Genomic DNA, 12,596 nt, shown 5'->3' on the forward strand with positions numbered 1-12,596 from the left:
TTGGCCAACAGTGTGCTACATGCCGTCAAAAAAGGACAGTTTTATGGGGCTACATTTGGATTTTACGGTATTAAAGTACGATGAGCAAGAGGTCAGACAGCAAATTATGAGAATTTAGAAATGCAAGCTACCGGGCTGCCCAAATACGGCAAGGAGTTGCCTTCTGAAAAAATGAAGCACAAGAGGCAATTATCTCCAAAAGGTTTGTGTAACAGGAATTTTAAACCCTTTTTCACATGGAAAAGTAACACAAAATAGAGAGAAAAAATAATTAGAGAAAAATATTTAAGATTACAATAATGAATAAAGTTTTGAATTTAAATGCATAGAACTAAACACAATATGGTACCCCGAAATGAGGTCTTGAAAGAGAAAAAGGACATTAGAAGAAAAAACTGGTAATATCAGAACAAATGTGTTCAGTTAATCATTTTGTGCCCATGTTAATTTCTCAGTTTTGACAAATGTACTATGGTTATTCCACCAGGGTAAGCTGGGGGAAGAGGATTTGGGAACTCTATTATATTTGCAACTTTTCTGTATATTTAAAATTATTTCAAAATAAAGTTTTTATCTAAACAAGCAAAGAGGAAAAAACAGGCAAGGATGGACAGGAACAGAGAGTTTCATAAAGCAATGCTCTTTCTCTATAATTTAAGAAGGGGAAATTTTAGAGGACAGAGTAACTCACATGCATAAAACGAGGGTGAATAAATTAAAATGGCAAAAGCTAGAGTAAAGCAGGCAGTGAACGAAGAGGTATATTCTAGGACATTACTGGTGGAATTACGTGCTGTTGTAGCTTTTCTGAAAAGCAATTTTGCAGTAGGTGACAGAGCCATAAACTGACAGCCTTTGACCTGGTGATACCAGTTTCAGCAAGCTATACCAAAGCAGTAATTTAAAAGAAAAAAAAAAAGTCTCAGGTACCTGGCTGGCTCAGTCAGTACAGCGTGTGACTCTTGATTTTGGGGTCGTGAGTTTGAGCCCCATGTTGGGTGTAGAGATTACTTAAAAATAAAATCTTGAAAATAAATAAACAAAAGAAAAAAAGAAGTCACCTATTTTTATAAAGTTGTAGCTCTCTGCTTTGCAGGGCTAGAAGGTGCTCCTATGGCCATTGGGTGTCTAGACAGATTATGGTACTATTAATTAAATGGAATATTATATTAATGGAGTTAAGAAATGGGAAGTCTGAGAATTATGGAAAGGAATATATGAAATAATTTTTAAATTAAAAAAAAGTTTTAAGTTTATTTATTTTGAGAGAGACAGACACAGCATGAGCAGTGAAGGGACAGAGAAGGAGAGAGAGAGAGAGAGAATCCCAAGCAGCCTCCACATTGCCAGCACAGAGCCAGATGCGGGGCTCAAACTCACAAAACAGTGAGATTGTGACCTGAGCCAAAACCAAGAGTCAGATACTCAACTGACTGAGCCACCCAGGCGCCCCATGAAATATTTTTTAAAGAGCTCTTGACATATAATATCCTAGATTGGGTCCTGGAGCAAAAAAAATGACATTAGTGGAAAAAAAAAAAAAAGAAAAATTATGAATAAGATCTATAGTTTAGTTAATAATATGGTATCAATATTAATTTATTAGTTTGAATTATATGATGATTATGGAGATATTATTAAGGAAAGCTAGGTGAAGGGTATATAAGAACTCAATCTTTGTGACTCTTCAATAAATCTAGAATTATTTTAAAATAAAAAGTTAAATAAAGAGCTCAGGGGTCATCTGGATGGCTCAGTCAGTTAAGGGTCTGACTCTTTTGGCTCAGGTCATGATCTCATGGTTCATGAGGTCAAGCCCCAAACTGGGCTCTGCGCTGACAGCACGGAGCCTGCATGGGATATTCTCTCTCTCTCTCTCTCTCTGCCCCTCCCCTGCTCATGCTCTCTCTCTCAAAATAAATAAATAAACTTAAAAAAAAAAAGAGCTTGGAATTCTATACACACATATACACTGCTATCAACTACCAAAAAAATTACTGTATAAAAAATTAAGTAGTCTCGAAAAACATTTTCAGAGTTTTAAAAATACTTTGCTCTTTGGGGAGGGTGGGAGGGAGGCGAAGCATGTCTAGGGGATGCATATGTGCGTGGTGGAGGGGGGTGTCATTTTATGTTGCCACTGCTATTTATAGAGGTTTCACCCAACAAATGATTTTCAAGGTGGCCAGACTGAGAATAGCTAGAGAGTGTTTGTATGTACCTACATCCTAACAGGCTAAAATGATATTTATTTTTTTAGCATGTAAGTTTCATTTAGGAAGGCAGACATCGTCTGTAATAACTTTTTAGTAATCAGTTCTCAAGGGCTATATTTACAATTCCATGGCACATTCAATTAATTTTTTTCCCCCTAAAGAAAGGATACTTTCTGCTTACCTGGGGGGGCACTCAGTTTCCTGGTCTTTGGCAGACTGAAGGAACGTGAAGGGTTATCTGAAGAAGGAACTTATTTCCACAAAAGAACCTGAACATCTGGAAAATGTGGGTCTGGCCATTTCTGCTTCTTAGCTGGCCCAGGTGGCATTAATCAGGCAGGTGGCAGACAGAGGGGTATGTGTGTGTGTTGTCGGGGCACTCCTCCAAAGTGACTTCACTGAAGTCAGTGCTCAACTCAGTGACTTTTTCAAAATTTGTAAAAAAATAATTTCACTTAGGGCCACTGGATTTTAAAACAGTTGCAATTCTGATACTACTTGGCAATGGGAAAGAATGAAATCCTGCTGTTTGCAACAATGTGGATGGAACCAGAGGGTATTATGCTAAATGAAATAAGTCAGTCAGAGAAAGACAGATATCATAGGTTTTCACTCATAACAGAAGACCATGGGGAAAGGGAAGGGAAAAAATAGCTTCAAACAGAGAAGGACGCAAACCCCAAGTGTCTCTGAAACACAGAGAACAAACTGAGGGTTGATGGGGGGGGGGGGCGGGGAGAGGGGAAAACGGGTGATGGGCATTGAGGAGGGCACTTGTTGGGATGAGCACTGGGTGTTGTATGTAAGCGATGAATCACGGGAATCTACCCCCAAAACCAAGAGCACACTGTATACACTGTATGTCAGCCAACTTGACAATAAATTGTGTGTGTGTGTGTGTATACATATATATATTACATATATATATATAGTTGTAATTCTGAAAAGAACAGCTTGGCCTGCTCTGCAGGGCTTCCCTCACTCACTTCCCTTAGGGGGTGGTGACCATGCATCCAGAAGGGAAGCACAGCCAGACTCCTCAATTTCCTCTAAGGGAGGTCAGTCCTGCCATCTGCATGGTGAATGAAAGTGTGCGGATCTGCCAATCACCAGCAACGCAGCCTATCTCCACTCCTGATCTAGGTCCAACCTTGACCGTAAGCCTAGTTGAAAGTTTGCTATTAAGGGATGGTCTGAAAACCCTGCAGCCTATCCCTTCCACTTCTAGAGTACAGTTCATCACTGCCTCAAGTCAGACCAGCAAGCTGCAAGCTGGTCCACACTGTTACAATCTTCCGTCCACACTGTTATAATCTTCTTATAATTACTGTTATAATCAAGTAAATCTTTCAATTTACTTGAAATGAGTTTTGCTTGGGTGTTTATCCTTTGCTTCCAGTGACTAATGCTGTGACATACCAACTGACAAAATCCAAATTTCTACGTATCCACATAGAGTTGGAATATTGTTGAGGACACATCATTTGGTGGTTGCCCCTAAATACAGCTCCAAGTGAGAATTTTTTTTTTTAATTGAGGTATAATTGATATACAGCATTATAAGTTTCAAGTGTACAACAGAATGATTCAACATTTGTGTATGTTGCAAAATGATCACCACAATAAGTCTAGTTAACATCCATCACCATACATACAAAAGTTTTTTTCTTGTGATGAGGACTTTTAAGATCTATTCTCTTACCAACTTTCAAATATGCAATGTATAAGGAATTTTCTCTATACAAAGTCTAGTAAGTGTGGGCTCTGTAGCTAAATGGCCTGGATTCAGATCTTGACTCTATTTACTTTCTAGCTCTTTAACTTTCTATGCCTCAGTTTCCTCATCTGCAATCTAGAGATAATGATACTTAGCCCACTGAATTTTTCTGTGGATGAGAATCAAAGTCTTTAGGACAATGCCTGGCAAAAAGTTAACACTCAATATTCATTTTTATAGTTACTTTATAAAGAAGCCCTAGAAAATCCATTACATACCGCAATGAACTGAGAGGCTTTTGCCTCATGCATAGTGTGATTCATATATTGTAGGGTTCTAAAACCCTTTGCCCTCCCAATGTCCTCTAAGTCCTCAACAATGACAGTGGCTTTCTACAGCACAAGGACCTTCAGGATCTAGGGAGGGTGAGGTTAGTCAGAAGCACGTATAGTTTGTGAACATCTTTTTAGGATTCTGAGTTGTCCTTCCAGGGATTTGTGCCATTCACCCTAAGAATCCTTGATGTAAATGATCACCTAGAGGCACAAAAATAAACCTGCAGGTCAATCTCCATTACTGTGCAGAGTTCCATGATCTGAAAAGTCATGTTTCTTTCTTTGCCCTAATCTTTTCTGACTCTTGTCTGTTGTCCCAGTACAGACAGATTTATTAATTATTCTTTTATATTTTCTGTGGTTTAAAAAAGAAAGCTTTTGTTCTCATAAGTCTTCTAAGATCTTATATAGAACAAAGTAGGGTATAAAGTAAATAATACAGGAGGCACAGTGGCTCAGTCAGTTAAATGTCTCATTCTTGATTTCAGCTCAGGTCATGATCATGTGGTTTGTGAGTTCGAGCCCCACATCGGGCTCTGTGCTGTCAATGCAGAGCCTGCTTGGGATTCTCTCTCTCCCCCTCTCTATTCTTCCCCCACTTATGCTCTGTCTCTCGGTCTCTGTCTCTGTCTCTCTCTCAAAATACATAAATAAACTTAAAATACATTAAAATAAATACAACACATGTACTTCTCTGTTTCAAACTCAGGCGAGTTATGACAAAACTAAGCCTCCTTACAAACACGAACAAATTCACAACAGGCGTTGGAAGCGACATGGGCACTAGCAAGGTGGCAGACAAAGAATGCAGTGAACAGTACCCCTGAGAGGTAAAAAGGGAAAGCACACTGGGGCGCCTGGGTGGCTCAGTCGGTTAAGCGTCCGACTTCAGCTCAGGTCACGATCTCGCGGTCCGTGGGTTCGAGCCCCGCGTCGGGCTCTGTGCTGATGGCTCAGAGCCTGGAGCCTGCTTCCGATTCTGTGTCTCCCTCTCTCTCTGCCCCTCCCCGTTCATGCTCTGTCTCTCTCTGTCTCAAAAATAAATAAAAACGTTAAAAAAAAAAATTAAAAAAAAAAAAAGGGAAAGCACAACTTGGGTAATATTTCAACCTGGCCTCCTGTTCCTGGTACCAATCCCATCTTCCTCCGGGGCATCCCCCTTCCCGCCCGCTCTATTTCCCAGGACATCACTCCCCAGCCCTTCAGGGCAGAGGGAGATGGGGCTGCCCACTGCCCCTCCTGTCCAGCCTTTGCTGATAAGCCTTGTAAAACACCTGGTAGCAAAGCAAATTATTCCCAGCCCGTCTTCCTGTTTTACTGCATCTGCTCCCTGCCACAGAATTTATCTTTAAAAGGCCAGCATGTCAGCAGCAGCCCAAGGACTTGTTCAGAATGCCACTTGCTCTGGAATGGCCTTCATCCTAGGAGACCGTGCTTAGCATGAAGCTGAGCAGACCAGGATCGGCGGAGGCTTCCGCTGCGAGTCCTGACTCGCGCAGCATTGATGGCGATATGGCAGCAAAGGAGTCAACGTTTTCAAACTGCGTGGTGTCTCCCATGTAACGACTACTAAGGGAACTTATTTGCTGTTTTATTCATAGATACAGATCTGCTTTGGGACTCAGAAAAAATATCCAGGACCAGCTTGCAAATGGAAATGAAATATGAAGAATGAAAATGCAGAGCCCCTGTTCAAAAGGCAGGAAGAAAATGCTGTAAAAAGTACTGAAACAAAACTGTTTCCTTTCTTGTGCATTCTCTCTCTTTGCTCATTATGGTGTTTTTTACTTGGTATTTGAAGTCATGTTCCCTTGGGCAAAGGGATACGTGCAGGGTTAAGTGTAGGCGCTCGCAGGTGCCCCAGGGCCCTGCACGCCCCCACAAACCATCACCTTCTGGGCTTCCCCCATCCCACCAGCTGCTGGGCCGATGCTCCATGCCCTGCCCAGGAACAGGGAATCCCCTCTTCCCATGACCGTGACCCACAGCAGACAGGTGACCCCCAAGGGTATGGTGACATCCGTGCCAAGCACACTAGTGCTTAGACTGTGGACAGGCAGGGCCTCACCCCTACGGGACACACCTCTGTGCTGTCAGCCTGCACTGGGCAGGCCACTCTCTCACCCCTTTTCAAGATGCCACGGGGGCATGTGTCCCCAAGGCAAACCCTCCCCATGTTCACAGGCCCCTACTGGAATGGAAGGCACCAGTAACTGTTGTACAGAAGCAGGTGTGAGGATGTTTGCCAAGGCCCGAGGTGTCAAGGAGAGGGGGAACAGGCAGTTGAGAACCTCTCAGGGAGGTAGGGAGGTGGCAGGACTATGCATAAACCAAAGCTCCAACTTCCTGGGGCATGCTCCACGACCCTGTTGGACTTCACTTACAAAAATGCAAAGTCAAAGATAAAATGATTAAGAATTTCAAGATGGTGACCACACAGCATTAAACCCCAGGCATGGGACCTCGTGCAATTGCACTGGCCATACGCCCATGGTGGCCTTGCTGGTGCCCCACCAAAGGTCCAGAAGCAAAAGTTTACTCTCGTTTTCTACCATAAATCAGGCCTGTGTTTACGAAAATGACAGCAAAGGTGTGAGGCTGTCCTGGGAGAGGCGGGCACGAGGAGTCCTGTCCCATCTGTCAGCCTCCCGTTGTTCTGCAAGGCAGAACCTGCTTTGTCTCTAAAGGCTTCTGAAGCCCACCTGTCCGAACAATAATTTCAACCTACTACATTGTGCAAAGAGCCGATGCAGTGAGATGCAGGCAGAGTCTCGACAATCATGGAGACCCTCCCAAGCCTAACTTCTCCTGGGGATTTATTTTAAGTGTTGGAGATTTGGAAAGAGAGAGGATTGAGGAATAATTACATCGTAGGTGGCTCTGGGTTGATCGTTTATAAAAACCGAGCCATTTCCAAAGTCGTTACTTTGCTGCAAGAATATAACCTGGCTGCTGAAAAGCGGGTTTCGTACGAACCTTGGCTTCTGGGTCACTATTGATACTGCAGGAATCGTCGTCATCAGCATGGGGGGCATTTCTAGAGAGAAAAACAGAAAACTGGACTTAGAATTCTATGCAAACTCCAGCCGCACGAAGCCACGCATGGCGGCAGGTCCTGCCGATGTCCTACCTGAGTTTCAAAGATGCATAGCGGAGTGTCGCTCCTTCAAACTCTTTTAAACTGGGGTCCGGGTTAACTGTAGCTGCATGCAAATCCTAGAGGAAAATAGACCCCTGTTAATGGAGAAAGGGGGAAGGCCCGTGACGTGGCCTCAAATATCAAAGGGGAGAAGAGTCCTCCCGGCATGAGGCAGAGAGTGTATGTGAGCTTAGGCAGGAGAGGGCATGCAAGGACCGCTGGGTGCTGGCTCGGTGCAAGCCCCGGTTCGTACAAGACAACGGGGAGCCTGGGGCAACCGGCTTGCCGTCATTCACAACGGGACACATTAAATAAAGGCAACATGTGTGTGAGCTGGACATCCCTAGCAAGAAGCCCCATCACTGCGTCCCTGCAGAATGGATGATATTCATGAAGAAGAAAAAGATACAGCCACAGCCATGCAAAAAGGACGAAATATTAAATGATCTAGAATCTGACAATATACTTGCCTTCCAAATGTCACTATTAATCTTTCCCCCATTCAGAACAGCAAAATCACTCCATGGCTGTTTCTAGACATATAATTATTCACATAGGAAAAAGCACATTGATTTAAAAAAAAAAAAAAAAAAGGAAAGAAGAAAAGAAAAAAAAAAACACAAGACACCGTTGTTAGCATTGATATTCACAGGATGGGTTAGGGAACAAATTCACTCTACCAGCAGCTTGTTAGCCGGCTCTAGGTCTAGATTATCACCTGCAGCCTAGAGCAAGGAGGATAGAGATGCAGTGTGCATTACTTACCACGGCAAACGACTGAACACTATTAGCAGTGAGTGGTCTTCCACACGTGGCCTTAAAACCACACAATATGCTGTCAAATACTAAATGCCTAGTGCACCTAATTCCACAGAAAACCTTCTCTCTTCCGGTAACCAAACAGAACTGTCTTCTTGAGGTGGGGGTGGAATTAGGGATGGTGCCTGTCGATGTGCACATCTGAAAACTGGGGAATGTCCAGGGCCAAGGGCATGAAAAGCTGGGGCTCAAATTATTTTCACATAAAAGAAAAAAGGAGGACAATGAGAGGGAAAGAGGGATATAAGAAAACACAGCCCGACGGCCACATCTGCCGAGATTTAACCTGACAAAAAATAGCTCTACACAACCTAATGTAAACTCTTCAAATTCATCAAAAGCTCTGCTTCTTTGCCACACAAGCTTCTTCATGAATTAGTATTTGATCACGTAAGGATTCTGTAAACATAATCGCAGAGCAAAGCACCAAGCCTTGCCTTGTTGGGAGAACGCTTGCGATAGATTTTTGACTCTAAATACCCCTTTCCATTCACCTCAGGCGACAGGCAATGTTGTTTGTGGTCTTTTTCGTTTCTTCTATATTGAGTGAATATTCAAATATTTTTCATCTAACATTTGGGGAAATAAACGAAGCACACAAAACCCAGGGACAGCCTTGTGTAGCTGTTCCACTGATGTGTCAGGCCCATAACCTCTCTTCTTGGATGATAAATCAACCATGGAGACTTTCCACCCAAGTCCCTTCAACTAAGGTTCTTTGAAAATGAGAAGGGAATAGCGACCCCTAATTTCTGCTCATGACATTAGTCTGATTTTGACACCCCCTCAAAGCCAAAGCAGCTAAGTTCAAACGAGCCAGGTGTTGAAAGAGGTGTTCAGTCAACTCCATGGGACTCAACGAGAGCAGAGGCACTGCAAATACAAATCTGTCATCACTATTGCACAGCTGCTATCACTGTCACTCTCCTTTTTGGACTAAGCATCTGAACTGCAGGTTTTCCAAATAAAGTAGGACTTAGATCACTATATTTTCTTTTTAAACAATCATCTGTCTTTCGTTGAGCAAAAGAGCAGGAATGCTGCCTCACCCTTTGCCTCTGTCCTTCCTCCATCCCCAAAAGCAGCATCCAGTTTCCACTGCTGAGAAAATTAATAACACAGCTGAGGTGACCTGTGAACCCCCTGAAATCAGGGTGGGGTTTTGTGTATGTGTGTTTCCTAGGGGAGAAGATCCTCAATTTTTCTCATTATCTGCAGAGGGGCCAGTAACCAAGAAAGGTTTTGAATCACCATTGCAGGGGTACTCATGATAAGGATGTGAAATACCAAGAATTCTGAGCTAGAATTTCTTTTTTTTTTTTTTAAAGGAAAACAAGCCTATTTGATCCCAAATCATCATCACTGTTTACATGTGAGCAATATTTGTTTTTCACTTCCGTTGAATGTTGAAAAAGGATATCAGATGGTGAATTAGTAAGACTCCAGGTAATTATGTTCTTGTAGGAAAAAAAAAAAAAGAGTGGGTGTCTGATAAAAGGAATCCGAAATCAAATTATCCTCAACAGACACTGTGTGGGACTAGAAATAAAGAGTATTTTGCAAAACAAGTATTCAGAAGAATCTTTGGCATTTAATTAAAATAGTTCTCTGTATGTGTGTATGGTTTAACAATTTTTTTTAAATGTATTTACCCTTTGGATGTTGGGTCCCTATAACATAAAGGTTGATTATAATTCTAAGACTGTATGAATCCAGCTCTTATGCTACGGAGACATGAGTCAGCTGGCAAATTTCCAAAAATCACCTTTTGCAGATTTAAGTAAACAAAGGTCGTATACAGCAATTTTTCAAAAGCTAAAATAACATGGGTACCATTAAAGAAACCCTTTAGTACAAAACTCAGTAAGGACTAACATGTTATGACTAGGACAAAAGACCCTTTTCCCTCCTATATTAAAAAACCCTCATTTTTAGAAATTCTCTTCCCTATATAAGTGACCGTAATTTTCCTTTTTTAAAATCAAGGGCAACAAAAGATAAAAACCATCTGTCTTGAATTTTAAGAACTACATATTCTATTCATCTAATTTTTAAAAAATGTTTATTTATTTTTGAGAGAGACAGAGGATGAGTGGGGGAGGGGCAGAGACAGAGGGAGGCACAGAATCCCAAGCAGGCTCCAGGCTCTGAGCTGTCAGCACAGAGCCTGACATGGGGCTCGAACTCATGAACCATGAGATCATGACCTGAGCCGAAGTTGGATGCTTAACCGACTGAGCCACCCAGGGGCCCCTCATCTAATTTTTTACAGAGAGAATACACCACTGTAGCTAATAATTTTTTTTAAAGAAAACAACCCAAAGAACTTGTTTGGTTCTACAGAAAGTCTGCAGCCATCCCGGTCTGCAGTCTGCATGGTGGGAGTGAGAGGTGAAAGAAAGGATGAGACAAAGAGAAAAACACAGAGGGAAAGGCAGGTGGGCAATTTGCCTTAGGAAGGACAAGACTGACAGGGGAAAGGCCAGTGAAGGAAGAACAGAGATCATTTTCCATGAGCAATGTCCCCCCAGCTAATAATCTTGCAGGTGATGCAGCTAAGTCTTGGCACAGTGGTGTTCTGGTGCCAGTTATAGGTGTTTCTCCGGGTGCTTCTCTCGACCTTGACCAGGTGAAGTACCCCTTATCCTGATCGAAGTGACCATGCTGAATTCTAGGAGAGCTGTGGAGCCTCTCAGCTCCTCAGAGGCAGTGTGTCCCTGATGACTGACCCAGCCCCTGGAACATGGTGCTTATCATGACCCTCCATGACCTTTCAGCATGGTGCCATTCACGGCCACACAGCAGAATCTGTGTGAGGGTGCACCCACGAAGGGAATCCAATTGTATACCTTGACTACTGAGAGTTTTCTGCTTCCTGATTTCTCTTCTGAGATCTTAGAAAGCAAGTCCACAAGTCAAACAGGAAGGCTGCCCTGCTCTTCTGCTGGAAGCAAGCTCACATCATGTTCTTGAGGATGTTCGAGGGGGTAGAGAAAGCCTCTAAGAAGTGGTATCAAAATGTAAGCTGGAGAGCAAACACGGAAGGTGAACCTGCCAAGAACCAGGCAGAGAGCAAAGCAAAAGAACGAACATTCTGTAGTGACTTTGATGGAAGGTAGAATCATCACCTCCACGGGCACTTCAGAAGTTCTGCAGCAAAGCCCGCATTCAAACCCTGCCTCTGCTCTCATCTGCTTTGTGACTTCAGCTCCTTGTCTATGAAATAGGGCTAAGAGGACCTCACCATCAGAGTGTGGGCAAACTGAGATTAAGAACACTAGCAATTAGCACAGGGACTGGCTGCCCGAAGGTGCCCAAGGTGACAGTTTCCGTATCTTCTTCTCTTTTCCATGGAGGAAAAAAAATAAGGCCATTTGTAAGTATAAAAAGTTTGGGGACCTATGGACGACAAAGTGTTAATGAATTATGCTTCTTCATCCTCTTTTGCCACGACTTGAGCCTCTGTATGTGTGGCCTTGATGATAAAAGACAGAGCACCTTAATCTTGGAACACGAAGGAACAGTCCAGGCGATGTTAATGAGCACTAAATTCATATATATGTGCATATTTTAAACTTCTTTTTAAAATGCTTTCTGTGTTTTGTTGGATGTGACACTGTTTCAGAAGAATAGAGTGACGGTTTATCACACAAACATAACCCAGAGAAGTAAAAAAAAAAAAAAAAAGAGAGAGAGAGAGAGAGAGAGTCAAACTAGCAAACAGACCGACAAATGCCTGAGGAACTAAATTAGTGTCTGTGAGCTAGGGGAGCATCAGGAGCCCGGGGACACTAGTACTGGCTTTGCTGCGACAGTAAGTCAACTAAGAGCTCCCTCAGCTATGAAACTGGTTTATTCCTTCATTCAGCCAACATTTAATGAATATCACCCTGTACGAACCCTATGCCAGGTGCTGAGGACACAAAATGAGGGGGACAGGCCTTGACCCCCCCGCCCCAAGGAGGGAGACTGACATGCCACCAGTTAATAATACTACAAAAAGACCCGATGGAATAAAGGGCTTTCAAAAAAAGTTCAGGGATGAGCGCAGTAATTCCCAGGAGAAGTAGGGTGAGTCCAGAGAGGAGGTAACATATAAACCAAGACAGGGAGACGAGCTTCACCAGAGTGCCAGCTCTTGTACTTACTCGGCACAAAATCACCTGGAAAGCTTATGATAAAGGCAGATTTCCAGGTCCCACCCCTAGAGGGTCTAGCTCAGTGGCCTGGGGTAGGACCAAGGAATCAAAATGTCCTACAAGCCTCAGAGGTCACCTTGGTCACAATCCTTGACCCACAGGCTCACAGGCTCAGAAATACTGCCATGGGAGTGCCTGGTTAGCTCAGTCGGTTAGGTGTCCAACTTCAAC

The 12,596-nt window shown here is 43.0% G+C and overlaps 1 protein-coding gene across 1 annotated transcript in view; it reads right to left on the reverse strand.

The window, feature by feature from the left end:
* The window catches only part of APBB2 (amyloid beta precursor protein binding family B member 2), a 382,196-nt gene that overhangs the window by 107,196 nt on the left and 262,404 nt on the right, over positions 1–12,596 (reverse strand). The window contains exons 8-9 of the mRNA XM_047091376.1: positions 7,399–7,484; positions 7,245–7,305 (exon numbers count right to left, since the gene is read on the reverse strand). Coding sequence (XP_046947332.1) covers positions 7,245–7,305; positions 7,399–7,484 — 147 coding nt within the window. The remainder of the gene's footprint in view (positions 1–7,244; positions 7,306–7,398; positions 7,485–12,596) is intronic.

The sequence above is a fragment of the Lynx rufus genome, unplaced genomic scaffold, assembly GCF_022079265.1.
Source record: "Lynx rufus isolate CCGP_SWC_20201006 ecotype Redwood Valley unplaced genomic scaffold, mLynRuf1.p SCAF_3, whole genome shotgun sequence".
Taxonomy (NCBI): Eukaryota; Metazoa; Chordata; class Mammalia; order Carnivora; family Felidae; genus Lynx; species Lynx rufus.